The sequence below is a fragment of the Centroberyx affinis genome, unplaced genomic scaffold (assembly GCF_046629955.1).
Source record: "Centroberyx affinis isolate AG114_WGS23_722 - 3 ecotype Tasmania unplaced genomic scaffold, CSIRO-AGI_Caff_v1 ptg009955l_1, whole genome shotgun sequence".
NCBI lineage: Eukaryota > Metazoa > Chordata > Actinopteri > Beryciformes > Berycidae > Centroberyx > Centroberyx affinis.
In genome coordinates this window covers 1-16,143 of record NW_027284698.1, presented here as the reverse complement: position 1 = coordinate 16,143, position 16,143 = coordinate 1, and the positions used below count along the sequence as shown (strand labels likewise).

General features: G+C 41.9%; 1 protein-coding gene across 3 annotated transcripts; it reads right to left on the bottom strand.

Annotated features, from left to right (window-relative positions):
- Nucleotides 1–4,717: 4,717 nt before the first annotated feature.
- LOC139640614 (NACHT, LRR and PYD domains-containing protein 3-like) lies at nt 4,718–14,463 on the bottom strand. Of its 3 annotated transcripts, none has more exons than XM_071514786.1 (12): nt 14,451–14,463; nt 13,944–14,057; nt 13,608–13,686; nt 13,198–13,426; nt 10,988–12,791; nt 10,711–10,884; nt 10,269–10,442; nt 7,206–7,379; nt 6,851–7,024; nt 6,135–6,308; nt 5,900–5,946; nt 4,718–5,641 (listed from the first exon to the last, which is right to left on the bottom strand). In XM_071514786.1, exons 2-12 carry the CDS (start codon nt 14,009–14,011, stop codon nt 5,109–5,111), a joined length of 3,630 nt encoding a protein of 1,209 aa, XP_071370887.1. In that variant the 5' UTR covers nt 14,012–14,057; nt 14,451–14,463; the 3' UTR covers nt 4,718–5,108. The 3 variants fall into 3 exon arrangements, with proteins under 3 accessions (XP_071370887.1, XP_071370888.1, XP_071370889.1); XM_071514788.1 differs by having other exon boundaries at nt 5,548–5,672; XM_071514787.1 differs by lacking the exons at nt 7,206–7,379; nt 10,269–10,442.
- Nucleotides 14,464–16,143: the final 1,680 nt, after the last annotated feature.

Below are 16,143 nucleotides of genomic sequence, written 5' to 3'. Positions count from 1 at the left end.
TGTGTATGTAAATCAGATATTCATTAATTTAATAAGTCTACAATCTAAACCGCAGTGAATTGCATGGTTGCAGACAGTAGTGCTAACGTTAGCTAGCTTGTACCTTTGTATGGCGAAGCTAAGCTAAGCGATTTTATTAATATTCTAGAAACAACTGACTGCACTACAGTGAAGAATATGAATTCTTCCCCCAGTGTCGCAATATTTTATGGGATATCAGAGTTGCTAAAGGAACCATGGCATGCTTCCCTCAAAACTGGCTAAAATTAGGTCCCTTGAAAGGATGCTTTCTATGGATCCTATACATTTGAGACAACCTAAAACTTGAAAAGTTTCACTTCCTACCAAGAAATGCTACCAAAAATATGTTTTCTTCCATTTGGGACAGAGCCACTGTTTATCTAGCAAGCTTATCAACAGATAGCTTAACATGGATATAATATAAAACAATGTGTTTACTGCTGCATTACAAAGCTTCACTCTTTGTCAGTGCATTGATGTTTAAATTAATCTATGCTGATATTAAGATAAAATGCTCTCACTTATTGTCTATCCCTGCATGATATTAGTCAGTGATGGTTTATTTGTTAAAAGGCTGAATTTGGTTTATTAACAGTAATTCTGTATTTGCTGTGGATGACATTGTGGATTTGACTGAAATTACACAAGATATGGAGATATCAATCTGACATTGACTTGTTTTCTTTACAGGGCTGGAGGTCATATTGAGTGGTCTGGAGCAGCCTGTCCTGTCCCCTGTTGGATGAAGTTTCTTGTTCTCTTTGCAGATTGCTGCAGAGTTCATGCGCCTGGTTTCTGTTGATCTCCACCAGTCTTTCTTAGATGGACTTGACAAGTATTTTCCAAAACTGCTGGAGTTGTACAGAGTGTGAGCCAGTAGCAGGACCAAGCTTCACAGTCTGCTTCAGTCCCTTGATGTTCAAGTAAGGATAGTCTGATCTTAATCAAATTCTTTCTCACCACTGAAGAAAGATTGAAGTTGTGACATCACTTGTAATAGTGGGGCAATAGTGATAATCTTGTGATTATCAGAAACTAACAAATGTCTACTGGCTCAGTTGCATGTGCGTTCTCAATCGGTGGTGCTCAAATCACATTCTGGTTGCGGATGCTTAGGTCCACCAGCTGTGTTTACAGCGCGGCTAGAGCAGTGACAGACAGACTTTAGTTTGTTTGAGGTGTTTTTCTCCTGTGTATTTTGTTATTTACCTTATTGTTACTTATCCTGTCAAAAATAACCTATACAAGCATGCCTACATTCCATCTTCAGATCTTGATTGCTACAGTTGGGACACAGTGTGTCTTCCTTTACTGTTCTTCTGTGTTATAGACTTCCAACCAGAAGAGCAGAGCTGCAGTGTTGCTTGGACTGCCTCACTACCTGAGAAAGGATCCCTCCAACTTCATCAAAGTCTGTGAGGTGCGTTACAGCCATTGTTTATATAGTTACAGTGCTAGCTTTTATACCCTAATCAGGCAGCTTTACAGCAAACATGCTTTTACATGACATCTACATGACATTTACCTATAACTTGATGGTACATGTGATCAACTGTCTAGAAATTGAAAATGTTTTATTTACCTACAAATTCAGTCAGTCATTCATTCATTCCCACTCCATGTTAAGATGAGGGATGTTTTAGACCATGGAGCAGCACCAGTCGACTTATGTTTTTTTACAGTCTTGTGGTGGATTTTTTTTTTGGCACTGTCACCCAATGGATGTAATGGCCATTACACAATACAATGAGGGACAGTGATAAAAAAGACATATAGACTCTGTGTCTTACAACTATTTATTTATTTTCTCATGAAAAAGGGACATGTGTTTTCTCTGCTCGTTAAAGGGTTTTAACTCGAGTCTCTGTGTTAATATAAAAATGTATCATATTGCTCTCCTTCGGGGGAGTCATGGATGAAGTTCGGAGTAGTCATTTGGTGTTAATTTGAGGATATATCATAATGCTGTCCTGGTTGTGCCAGAGTCTATACATGATGAAGTTTGGAATATGGTACACACACAATAATTTAATACATAATGATCTTTAGGCCACTGATTTGGAGGAGGAGGCTGTGAAGGGAGTGGATGTTGGCCTACTCTTCATCACTAAAGAGCCTGGAGGTGAACAAGACCTGCTCGCCAAGGACGTCGTTGACGTTGCTGTGATCCTGGAGGAGAGGATTCTCAATTTGAAAAATTGAGAATCAGCATGTTGTTAAGAATCTTATAATACCTGAACTCTGATTTTGAAAAAAAACAAAACATTTGTGTATGAACTTGAGTTGTTGAGGTCAAAATAAATAGTATATATTTTTCTTTAAAGTGATTTCTTGTTTATGAATGCATTCCACTCAGTCCTGTTAGAAAAGAAAATAAGTGATTTAGTTGACTTGGCAAATAATGCTATTCAAGGTATTGATCAAACTTAAGATTGCCAGTGAGGCCAACTTTTACTGAAAAAGTAACCTGGCTGCCTTAAAATATTATGTTGATTCAACTAAGGTGCTTAGTTGAAATAACTTATGTTTCCTTGTTTGTGCAACAAAAGATAGAAATGCATGTTTGTTGGTTTGACTCATAATGTAATGTCACCTAAACTAGGCATTTAGTTCCTACAACTTGAATTTCCTTGTTAGTAGTACTAAAAATGTTATTGATTGAACTTTAAATATCAAGTTGATCTAACTGTTTATCAGTTTCAGATTAGTCACTTTAACTTATTATTGTGAGTGGTAGGAACTTACATGGAAGTGGAAAGAACTAGACATCCTTAGCTCTCTCAAATCAAGATTTTAAGGCAGCCAGGTTACTTATTTTTTTAAGTTGAGCCAACGTGTTCGTTTTTACAGTGTAGTTGTAGTAGTAGTAGCAGCAGTAGCAATAGTAGTAGTAGTAGTAGCAATAGTAGTAGTAGTAGTAGTAGCAGTAGTAGTAATAGTAGTAGAAGTAGTAGCACTATCACTGGCAATAGGTCACAGAGGGCCAAATAGAGAGCTAGCGAGCTGTGTGTGTATCTTACAAACGCGGCAGTGACTGAAATGACTGAATACAAGACTTCAATGTTTAGGACAGAATGTCAGCAGAGCTCCCCCTGGCGTCATAAACATAACACAACAGAACAGGGAGCATCATTTTGGATAGTAGTAATAGTAGTAGCAGTAGTAGTAGTGGTAGTAGTAGTAAAAGTTATAGTAGTAGCAGTATTAGAAGTAGTAGTAGTAGAAGTAGCATCTGCAGTAGTACCAGTGGACACATGGCCAAATAGTGAGATAGACAGCTGTGTGTCTATCTTACATAGGTGGCAGTGAGTAGCTATATGAAATAACTGAATACAAGACTTCAATGTTAAAGTGGATACAGACAACTTTTCAACTTTCCCCCCATTGTCCCCCCCTAGCGTTTCCAAACGGTATTGTTGTTTGCACCGCTGTTGCAAAGACAACCAGATCGCTTTCTGTTAGAGCCTAGCTCCCTGCAACAGAACAAACCATCTGTCTGCTTATCAACTCCTTGATCATAACACAATATAGTAAGTTTCACCACTACTCATTTCAGAAAGGCCACTGCAAGAAAACGTGTTCTTTATTTAGATTATCAAATGGACAATGGATCATTTTTTTCTGGCTGCTAGCGTTAGCGTTAGCAACATGGCTAACGTTGCTAACACTAGCTAACGCTAGCAGCCGGAAACAAACATAGCTAGATGTTTGTTTCTTTTGGTCCTGGCTTCCTTGTAGCTCCTGGTTCATTTTCTGGCTGCTAGCGGTAGTGGTAGCAACATGGCTAACGCTACCGCTAGCAGCCAGAAACGTTAGCAACATAGCTAACGCTACCACCAGCAGCCTGCTACTATCCAAACTACTACTGTCCAAAGCAAGAAACATTCCCAATTTGAGCTAGAAACTCCGATCTCAGTGCTATGATAGAGGGTAGAGTTTCCACTGTCACTTTGGTTGTTCCACCGTCCGCCATTTCCGCTACTGAGGGTAGGTACCTTTTTTTTTTTTTTTTTTTCACTGGGGATAGCTACCGGACCTCTTTTGGTTGCGCAATGGATGACGCACTTCCTTTGTGCCGTAAATGGAGCCTTCATTCTCCCGGGAGAACGTACCCAGTGGCAGACAGAATTGCATAGTGAAAGCAAGGCTTATAGGGAACCAATCTAAACGCTGATGGTGTCATTATTCTATAGCCATTACACTGTGCAATCAACATTTACTTCATAATGATAAGCAAAAAAGTTGTCTATAGGGTCTTTAAGGACACAATGTCAGTAGAGCTCCCCCATGTGTCATAAACATTAACATTCAGTGTTTTTTTTATAGTTACATAGTTCCCTCTGTATAGGAAAAATGAGATTAAACACACTACCGCAGGAATGTAATTAAAAGTTAGTCCAACATGAATATGTGTAATTGAAACCAAAAGGAATACATATGAAACCATTTTTCAGAAGGTGACCATGCGGAAGTTGGATCATTCTCAGCTGCTGTCAGCTCAGTTTCAGATCTGGACTTCTGAAGCCTTCAGCCAACAGACTGCAGCCTGACAGCTGATCTCCATCCACAGCAATCTAACAACCTGATGCACAAAGGAAATACATCATGCTGCAAAACTTTGTGTTTGAAGTAGAACCAACAACCAAATTAGTGTCTGTATTTATTCATGAAATATAACAATATATTCAGGGGGAAAATAGAGGCACACTTGATGATTTAACATGGAGACACACTTCACCAAAAGCACAAAATACCAAAAGATGATAAACAGCAAGTCTAAGATATTTAAAACATGACAGATTTCAATCATTGTGCTTTTACGCACACACAAATTTTAGTATTAAATAATAGTGAAATAACCAGAATGGATAAGATTTGTTTAATGTCAAATGTCGATATTTTTATGAACACACTCATTTCCTCATTTATACCACTATGGCAGATATTGGTTGGTTTTGGGAAAATTGTGTGTGTGTGTGTGTGTGTGTGTGTATGTGTGTGTGTGTGTGTGTGTGATCCTCTACAGAGTGAATATCATTTCAGCAGCTGTCTTTGGACAGCAGTGTGAGTGTTTCTCTCTCCCTCCTCTATCTGACAAGAGACACTGAGGAACCAAACGACTCAAACCAGAACCCAAACCCAGGATAGAGTGGTTCAGTGAATGTGGAGTGGAAGGTGTGGATGTGGATCAGTGTGTCCAAGGAAACTCTGTAGAAGGACAGAGAGCCAGCGGGCCAGTCCAGATACACTGCTACTCTGTCAGAGAGAGAGAAGGGGATTCCTGTGGATACTAATGTGTTATTGTGCCAGGCAGAGTAACGATCACCAGAGCAGCTCAGACTCCAGGACTTTTCATTCCCTCCAAGCCCGCAGTCAGCACCCAATCCTCTCCTTCTGATTCCTCTGTAAATCACTCCTATATGAACCCATCCTTTCCTCTCGACTTCCCAGTAACAGCGACCAGTCAGACCATTTCTACACAGCAGCTGAAGGTAGCAGTCAAATCTCTCTGGGTGATCAGGATATGGCTGCTGCTCTCTCACTGTCACCTTTCTGTTGTCTTCAGACAGGAAGAGGTTTCTGTTTGCTGTGTTTGGGTCCAGTGTGAGTTCACAGGCATCTGATGGAGAGAACAAGACACAATACAGAAACTATTTTTATTCTAATAGACCTGTTGATCATTTGTTGATATATTAACACTTTGACTTTTAATTTCTTAACAATTTCATGATGACACATTATATGAGCCATCAACTTCATTCACAGTAGGACTTGAATGAATAGATGTCACAAACTGCTGTGTAGAGGGACTTTCCATGTAAGCAGTTGAATGTTTGCTGCTTTGTTTTCCTGAATCAAACTAAAAATACACACTTACACTTCCTCACACCTGGTTTCAACCTCTGGACTCCACCATGGTCCACACTGTGGGGGAAACAAAGGCAGACCAGAATATTCTATTTGATGATCGAAACATAAACTTCCCTATGAAGGATTTTCCATACATCACTCATATCCACCATTAAACATGAATCAATACTCCTCAGCTTCTCAGAGTGACAGAGAAAATGTGTGTGACTCTCAGCCTTCTAGCAGATGTTGCCTCTCCAGACCTGAGAGAGTCCAGTCTCCAGTGTGGATCCTCCAGTCCAGCAGAGAGCAGCTTCACTCCTGAGGCTCCTGGGTGATTGTAGCTCAGGTCCAGCTCTCTCAGGTGGGAGGGGTTGGAGCTCAGAGCTGAGGCCAGAGAAGCACAGCCTTCCTCTGTGAGCAGACAGCCTGACAGCCTGCACACACACACACACACACACACACACACACACAAATCAAGCCACATGTCAGATTTTATTAGTAACCTACTGTGAAATTAGTTGTGATAATGCTGTCAAATTCTAGCAAAACTGTAACGGCCTCAAATACAAACAGTTGGCTGATCAGCTTTGTGGTTTCATTTGCTCCAGTTTGAGAGTTCTCCACTCACTTTGTGACAGAATATTAGAAGTCCTTTCTGGTATTTTAGGTTTCAACAACTGAGGCAGCAAGGAGAGGAAAGAATGAAATGTCCTCATGGAAAGTAATTCACAGAGTCTAGGAAGTGCTGAATGTTGGTATCACAACTGATTTTAAAATTACATGAGCAGAGAAAATCCTCCACAGGTGTTTGTCTGCTGATAGTAACCTGTATGTAAAGCAGGATGTAAATGGTCGTCTGTTGAACAGGTTGAGGGCAAAATTATTTTACATAAAAGATACATCAAAAACAGCATACAATGTTAGCTACAATAGCTACAACATATTGCAACACAAAAGCATCATCAGCTGATCTTACCTGAGAGTCTCCAGTCTACAGTGTGGACTCTCCAGTCCAGCAGAGAGCAGCGTCACTCCTGAATCCTGCAGGTCGTTGTTACTCAGGTCCAGCTCTCTCAGACTAGAGGACTGGAAGCTGAGACCTGATGACAACTCCTTACAGCATTTCTCTGTGAGCTTGTTTTGATTCAACCTGAAAAAATACATAGAAATGTTTTACTTGTTCGCCTTGTTTGACAAATGCAAAGAAATGATGACTACAAAAAAAACAAAAACAAACCCAAAAAGCAATACAAATCCATCATAAAACATCATACAATGTTATAATTACAACATATTGTAACACAAAAGTATCATAACCATCATAATCTTACCTGAGAGTCTCCAATCTACAGTGTGGACTCTCCAGTCCAGCAAAGAGCAGCTTCACTCCTGAATCCTGCAGGTCGTTGTTGCTCAGGTCCAGCTCTCTCAGACTAGAGGACTGGGAGCTGAGAACTGAGGCCAGAGCTTCACAGCTTCTCTCTGACAGCTTACAGTAGCTCAGCCTCAATGGAGATGTACAGATATGAAATGTTACTCTCTGTTATTTAATATGATTGATTTCTGTGTTTTGTTAGGCACTGCTGTTTTAAGATTTCCTTTCTAGTTAAACTGAACAACTTGAGTAAAACAGCTCTTAAATCCTGATGTTAAACTTGCAGGGTCTTTACACGTTCAGGACCAGAGCTGGAAATAATACTCAGAACTCTAAAGAAACGGTCTCCTTCAGTTGTTTTGGAGAAAGCTGCTACAGAGCAATGCTGGGAACCTCCCTATGTGTTATGTGGACAAAAAAACAACTGGCATGAGGGCGAGTAAATAATGACAGATTGTTCATTTTGGGTGAACTATTCCTTTAAAAGAAAAAGGCCACTAGAGGGGTGTTGGGTTAATTTTATCTTCCATGCTGTGATAAAATTTAAGGGCTTGTCTCTGCATCAGCCGGCCTATCAGAACTCTGCACTGTTGCCATAACAACAATATCCAAAGCTGAGGCGACAGACAGGCAGCTTTTTAGCTCTTTAGCTCACTGACTGAAGTAGACAATGTAAACAATAACAGCAGCACTAAGAAAGTCATCCAGAAAACGAGGTATATATAAATAGCGGTGGTGGTCAGAGTTGTAATGTCGTCCATGTAAGCTCTGAGAGAAGGGAGGCACAGACTAGAGTCAACCTGCTGTCTACCCACAACCCATTTTGAGGCTCGGATAATGACCTCCATTGCCATCGTGAACACCAGGGGTGAAATAGTACATCCTGCCATGATGCCTACTTCCAGGCACTGCCAAGAGGTGGTAAACTCAGAGATGGTAAAGCAGAACTGCAGGTCTTGGAAGTAGGATTTAACCAGGGCTGTGATGGTGTCTGGTATGTGGAAGAAGATGAAGGCAGACCACAGGAGTTCATGGGGCACTGATCCAAAGGCATTGGAGAGGTCCAGAAAGACTACGTGGAGGTCCCTTTTCTCCACCTTTCCGATTGGATCTGGGGCCAGATCATGCTGGAATGTTCTAAGCACCCAGAGAACCCCGATATTCCTGCCTTCTGTACAGATGTATCAATGTACTTATTTCTTCGCAGATATTCAGCCATCCTCTGTGCAATGATGCCAAAGAGGATTTTACCCTCCACGTTTAGCAGGGAGATTGGTTGGAATTGTCTGATGACCTACCCTACGCCACACTTTGAGTACCATCTTCTTCTGCCATGCCATTCTGATGAGCCTCCAGAGAAACCTCAGGACATCTGGTGCATTTTTATGCACTTTATGTGGGACTCCATTTAGCCCCGGGGCTGTTCTTGCCCAATGGACTGTGTTTTCCACCTCTTTCCATGTTGGAGGACCGATCTCAATGTGATGTTCTGGAGGGTCAATTGGTGGGATGTCTGAAAGGAATAGTCAGATGTTTGTGCCGCCTTGGGTCAGAGTGTGTTGTCTTCAAGTGATCCTCAAGGTCCTTCTTTGTTGTTTTCAGAGCTCCACTTTTTTCCCTTGTGAAGAGACTTTTTAGGAACTTGAAGGGATCTTTATAGAACCGTGTTCTGGTTTGTTCTTTCTTCCTTCTGCGTTTCCATAAATTCTCTGCTCTGCGGAGGGATGCCAGTCGGGTTTTGATGTCAGCATGAAGCACATTTATGCCTTCCTTTTCCACCTCAGAGGCATTTTTTCACCGTCTCCTGGAAATTGGTGCAAATGGAACCTTTTTCCCACCTTTCCCCTCTTGTACTCCAAAGCGTTCTGCCCCATATTGGTAGGTGATGTCCCCCATTCTGTCCAACTTTTTTTCCATTGTGCCTCGAAGTTGCTCGAGGGTCAGGGTCAGGTCAGTATTGATCGTTTCCCACCATTTCTTGTCAGTGGCACCAGGCCACTTCTCGTGCAGTCTATGCCCAGCTAGCTTCCTCACGACTGCAGGTCTAGGAAGTTGGGTGGGTTCCACCACTGTTGTCATCTCTGTGCTTGAGTTTACTTCCTCCATAACAGTGGTGTTGATGCACTGCAAGCTATGGTTTGCGTCCAGTTGCTGTGCTTCACTCGACTGATTTGACCCCTTTCTCAAAGTAGTCAATGCGAGGCCTCTGTCTATCTTTTTCAAGCACCTTTTCTTTCCCTGGTGAATCCTCAATCCCAACTGTGATGTAACTATCCTCCACCCGCAGGCACATATCTGCAGTTTGTGGCCCGCTGCTGCAGCTGTAGCTGTGACAATTCCTGTGGTGCTCTCTTGCGCTGTGCTCTTGTTGCTCATAGTCGTTTCCGGTCCAGGGTCTATTGCCGTGATGTCAGCCGATGAGTCTTCTTCCACCCCCACTCTCGCAGACTCTAGGGGTATTCTCTTTTGCCGTCTTCTCATAGCTACAGAGGGTGTTTCCAACATGCTGAAAAGCCTGGGAAACTACAGACACGGGTAGCTAGCCCATGTCCCAATGGGGTCTGTTCCCTCCTGTCAGCTGTCTGTCTATGCGCCACAAGGACTTTCCCCTGTCGTCAGCTGATCTTTCTCAGCAGTCACTGGACAAATCCAGATACTCAGATTTCAAAAACACAAGAGGCCCTGAATCAAACCCTGAAGACAAATGATAACCAAACATAAACCATTATGGTTGCAGATCTGCAAATTCCGGTGGCAACTTTGGAAGTTGGAGAATTGCTCAGCATTGGTGGACGTTTGTTAAATTTGAACATTACATTACTTATACTGATCTAGCATTAATAAAATATGATATAAGAACTCAAACTTGTGATTCTTATGCATGTATATAACTTTAGAGCATGATCTATCTTGATAAACTTGAATATTCCATCATCTATAATGGGCTAGTAATCATTTGTCTGGGCTAGTAGAAATTTCAGCCCACCCTTAAGTTCCACCTCTGTTCAGGAATACTGACCTGAGAGTTTCCAGTCTACAGTGTAGACTCTCCAGTCCAGCAGAGAGCAGCTTCACTCCTGAATCCTGCAGGTCGTTGTTACCCAGGTCCAGCTCTCTCAGACTAGAGGACTGGGAGCTGAGACCTGATGACAACTCCTTACAGCATTTCTTCGTGAGCTTGTTTTGATTCAACCTAAGAAAAAAAATGATTTTAGTACACTTGGGCAGAGAACATTGGGCATTTCAGAGATCAAACATGATACTCTAACCTGCCCAGCCCTTTAATACAATTAAAGGAACATACAGTAGTATAAAAGAAGAGGAATACAACTTACATACATTTTTATCATACAGGGTTTCTACCATGCAAAATTAGTTTACATAAAAGATACATAAAAAACAGCATACAATGTTATAGCTACAACATATTGCAACACAAAAACATCATAACCTGATCTTACCTGAGAGTCTCCAGTCTACAGTGTGGACTCTCCAGTCCAGCAGAGAGCAGCTTCACTCCTGAATCCTGCAGGTTGTTGTTACTCAGGTCCAACTCTCTCAAACTAGAGGACTGGGAGCTCAGAACTGAGGCCAGAGCTTCACAGCCTCTCCCTGACAGCTTACAGCCACTCAGCCTGAGGAAGAATTAGTGATGCAAGTTTGAAAATATTTATTTTTCTCTTCTGTATGAATATTACATTTAATATATTGAATATATCCAGTTATGCATGCACCTACAGAGATTTACTGGAGACTTTGACCACTGGCAGCAACCTCAGAAGAGCCTCCTCTGAAGCAGAGTATTTCTTTAGGTCAAACACGTCCAGCTCTTCTTCTGATGACAGTAAGATGAAGACCAGAGCCGACCACTGAGCAGAGGAGAGATCGTCTTTGGAGAGACTTCCTGATCTCAGGTGCTGTTGGATCTCCTCCACTAGAGAACGGTCATTCATCTCATTCAGACAGTGGAACAGATTGATGCTTCTCTCTGGAGACAGATTCTCCCTGATTTTCTGCTTGATGTACTGGACTGTTTTCTGATTGGTCTGTGAGCTACCTCCTGTCTGTGTCAGCAGGCCTTGTAGGAGAGTCTGATTGGTCTGCAGTGAAAGACCCAGGAGGAAGCGGAGGAACAAGTCCAGGTGTCCACTTGGACACTGTAAGGCCTTGTCGACAGCACTCTGGTGGAGGTGTTTGATGTTAGATTCGTTTCTTAATAGTGTTGACCAGCAGGATGTTGATTGAGTTTCTGACAGTCGACTGACACCAGTGTTGATGAATGACAGAAAGACATAAACAGCAGCCAGAAACTCCTGGATGCTCAGATGGACAAAGCAGAACACCTTGTCCTGGTTCAGCCCACGCTGCTCTTTAAAGATCTGTGTGAACACTCCTGAGTACACTGAGGCTGCTCTGATATCAATGCCACACTCTGTCAGGTCGGCTTCATAAAAGATCAGGTTGCCTTTTTCCAGCTGCTCAAAGGCCAGTTTTCCCAGAGAGAGAATCATCTTCCTGCTCTCTGTAGTCCAGTGTGGATCTGTCTCAGCTCTCCCATGATACTTGACGTTCCCCTGTTTGGACTGAACCATCAGGAAGTGGATGTACATCTCAGTCAGGGTCTTGGGCAGGTTTCCTCTCTCACTGGTTTTCAACACATGCTGTAGAACTGTAGCAGTGATCCAGCAGAAGACTGGGATGTGGCACATGATGTGGAGGCTTCGTGAAGTCTTGATGTGGGAGATGATTCTGTTGGCCTGCTCCTTATCTCTGAATCTCTTCCTGAAGTACTCCTTCTTCTGTGGGTCAGTGAACCCTCTCACCTCTGTCACCATGTCAATGCACTCAGGAGGGATCTGATTGGCTGCTGCAGGTCGTGTGGTTATCCAGAGGCGAGCAGAGGGAAGCAGTTTCCCCTTGATGAGGTTTGTCAGCAGCACGTCCACTGAGGTTGACTCTGTAACATCAGTCCAGATCTCATTGTTCTGGAAGTCTAGAGGAAGTCGACACTCATCCAGACCGTCAAAGATGAACACAACCTGGAACTTGTCAAATCTGCAGATTCCTGCTTCTTTGGTCTCAGTAAAGAAGTGATGAAGAAGTTCCACCAAGCTGTACTTTTTCCCTTTCAGTAGATTCAGCTCTCGGAAAGTGAATGGAAATGTGAACTGTATATCCGGGTTGGCTTTGTCTTCAGCCCAGTCCAGAGTGAACTTCTGTGTTAAGACTGTTTTCCCAATGCCAGCCACTCCCTTTGTCATCAATGTTCTGATTGGTTTATCTTTTCCAGGTAAGGGTTTAAAGATGTCTTTGCATTTGATTGTTGTTTCTGGTCTCGCTGGTTTCCTGGATGCTGCTTCAATCTGTCTGACCTCGTGTTCATCATTGACCTCTCCACTCCCTCCCTCTGTGATGTAGAGCTCTGTGTAGATCTGATTCAGAAGTGTTGGGTTTCCTGCTTTAGCAATCCCCTCAAACAGACACTGAAACTTCTCCTTCAGATTAGATTTGAGTTGACGTTGGCACACTACAGCAAGAGTTTCTGAATGAACAAATTACATCGATCAGTGGATGTTGCTGTAAATATGAGAAGTGTAAACATTTCTCAGTGAATGTATACTTTTCCCAACCCCATGGCATCTATTCTGCTCATCACTGGTGGACAAACAGGTCCTGACTGTGTGTGCAGCCAAAGGTGAAGGGCAACTGTGGTGGTATTTTGTTTATTAATAAACAATACTGTGTTCAGCATTATACACCAACATGAACAAATCAATAATTTTAGTTGATGATTCATGAGGATTGTGCTCATTTACCTTCCAATCTGGAATTGAATAGATCTTTTTTGAAAAATGTGTATATTTACAGCAGAGTTGTAGATGTAAACATCTCCCATTCTCCCACCATTTCCCCTCTCCATCATGTTAAACCTGTTAAAAGCCTCTTACTGCTCTGCAGAGAGTCAGCCAGCTCCTCCTGCTTCATTCTCCTCAGGAAGAGCAGTGTGATCTGCAGAAAAGCCTCTCTGCTGCTCCTCCTCTGCTCTTCCTCCTCACCGTCCCCATCCTCCTCATCCTCCCTCTGCCTCTCTAAGCATTCTGGGTAATCTGGACTCAGAATCCTCTGGAATCTCTTCAGTTCGTTCTTCATAAAAGTGACAATGTTCTCCTCAAGCAGCTGGAACAGAATAATATTTGAATTAAACTTTCTGACTAAAATCGTGAATAACAACATCAGATCCATCTGGCATAGACTGAAAGCCCGCTGGTCTAAAGAGTGCAGAGGGGTTGTTTTGTATTTCAGTTGTAGCTGAAGTAAAATGTAAAGTAAAATGTGTTGTTGTACACATTTTACACACCATAAATATGGAGTTCAGGTCTGTTTGAAGCTCCTGGACAGACTGACCACTGGGAACCTCTGACCTCTCCTGGTGGAATCTGGAGAAAACATGATGTATTAGGTCATATAATGTTACACATACACACACACACACACACACACAGGCTGTTAAAGGTGACTATGTTCTGTCATGATGGATCCTAGTAGAAACACAATGTGAACTCCAGTGCAAATGCTGTTCTGATAATTTTATGTGATGTTTTGAGAGAAGAAACTAAATCAACAGAGTATCATGACTCTTTCCTCTGTTCAGTAGAATCAAATAATAACAAACTCATCTGTTTTCAATTCTTACATTTGCTCAATAGAGTGCTGTCCATCTTTGAAATGAATAGGATGACCCATAGACTCCTTACTCTTCATGGACACACAGCTGGGTACAGGAGAGTCTGGTGTCTCCTGCTGGATCCTGCAAAGGATTGATAAAACAGGGGTGGTGGCAGTAAAAATGTTAGAGAAGCGGAGTTTTAACCAGCAGGTTGCCAGTTTGAATCCCAGTACCAACTTTGAAAATCAGAGTGAATATGTAACTCTTTCCCCACACTCTGCAACTACCACCAATTAGACCTTGAGCAAGGATCTCAACCCCCAGACTGTTCTGGTAGAGCTGCTCAGTGACCAACAGCAGAAGACTGTGGTTGTACTGAGCAGCTCTGGTATGAATCTTTGTAACTGTATGGATGTGAAGCAGAGCAGTGCTGCAAAAGAGCATGTATGCAAAGTAAAACCCTTATGGATAAATACAGTAATTGTTAAATATAAGAATATTATGTTACATGTTTTAATGCAAATAACAACTTACTTTTTGTCTGAAAAATGCTGTTCTTTAAAATTAATAAAGAACTCCTTGGACTGGTCACTCTTCATGGACACATAGCTGGGTACAGGGGAGTCTGGTCTCTCCTGCTGGACTGGGCTTCAACACAACAGAGACAGAGCTTTTACTCTGAATAATGATGGGTTAATGATTTCACTGCTGAGCTCTGAGATGGAGAACAGCCATGGTCAGTTAGAAATCCTCATCTTACCTCTCAGCTTTGGTCTGGCTGTCATGTTCCCCAGACAGAGTGGTTTTAGAGGGAGGGAGCCCCTCCTCTCTCTCCTCAGACAGACTCATAGTAGAGCGAACACCTTTACACAAACACACTAGGTTGATTCATTACAACAAGGTTTCCGTCACAGGATATATTATTTCAATTGCTGTGATCATTCATGTCTGTAACATGTCGTGTATATACGGAAGAGGATTAGGGCCACATGTGAAAAATTTATTTGAGTTCTGAGTTTAAAGTCAGAATTCTGAGATTAAAGTCAGAATTCTGAGAATAAAGTCAGAATTCTGACTTTAAAGTCAGAAGTCAGAATTCTGACTTTAATCTCAGAATTCTGACTTTATTCTCAGAATTCTGACTTTAAACTCAGAATTCTGACTTTAATCTCAGAATTCTGACTTTATTCTCAGAATTCTGACTTTAAACTCAGAACTCAAATAAATTTTTCACATGTGGCCCTAATCCTCTTCCGTATGTATACATTAAGTGCACAAAATATTAAAAAATAACTGTTCTTTCCATCACATAGACTGAGCAGGTACAGGACTTTTAAGCCTCTAGTACAATTGAGATGGACGTTACAAAAGGGGTTTGAGTGAACCAAAGTGTATCTCAGTATTGGTAAGATGGGTGTGTTTTGCACACTTGAAGTATTAACAGTGAATAAAATGCACCTCAGTCAAGCTGATCCAAGCTGTCAGACCAGTTCTGAGATATACTGCATTTTTTTCAAGATGAGAACTGGTGCTCACTCTAACTGGCAACCACTAAAAGTAATACATGCAAATCATTCTCATATCATTGTCTTCAAAGTCAGACAGAAACGTTGTAATTTCTTGTAATGAATATTTATATCTGCAAGCATCAAATAGACATTTTGAAAAACTCTATCACCATCATCTGAAGCAAGTCTGCTATACTGTTATACAACACAATGTGATATGAGCCAGCATATTCATCAAACATTTATAATGTTCCCTGATAGGATCCTTACCTGGTGAACTCACAACCAGATCAAGTCAAAGACACTTTCCACCTTCATCTGTAGAGGAAACATTGAGAGAGAAAACACTGCTTATTCTCCTTCGTCAGTCTGTCTGTTGATCTGAGGCTGCTGTCATATCCTCATAACTTCAGTGTCAAAGTCTAGAAACATCAGTATGACATCAGACCAGTCAAACCTGTTGCCAAACCTGTGGCAAATCACAGATGAGGTGATGTAGTTCTGCTATGTGTCCACTAGATGGAACACATTAACCTTGTCATCTACGGTGAACTAAAGAGCAGCCTCAGCACAAAACGATGTGACGCATGGAGGAGGAGAAATTTGATCACATGAAAATCTCACTGTAGACAGCAGGGTGGCTCAGTGGTTAGCACTGTGGCCTCACAGCAGGTCTTCAGTTCAAATCTCCACCCTGGTCCTTTCTGTGTAGAGTCTGC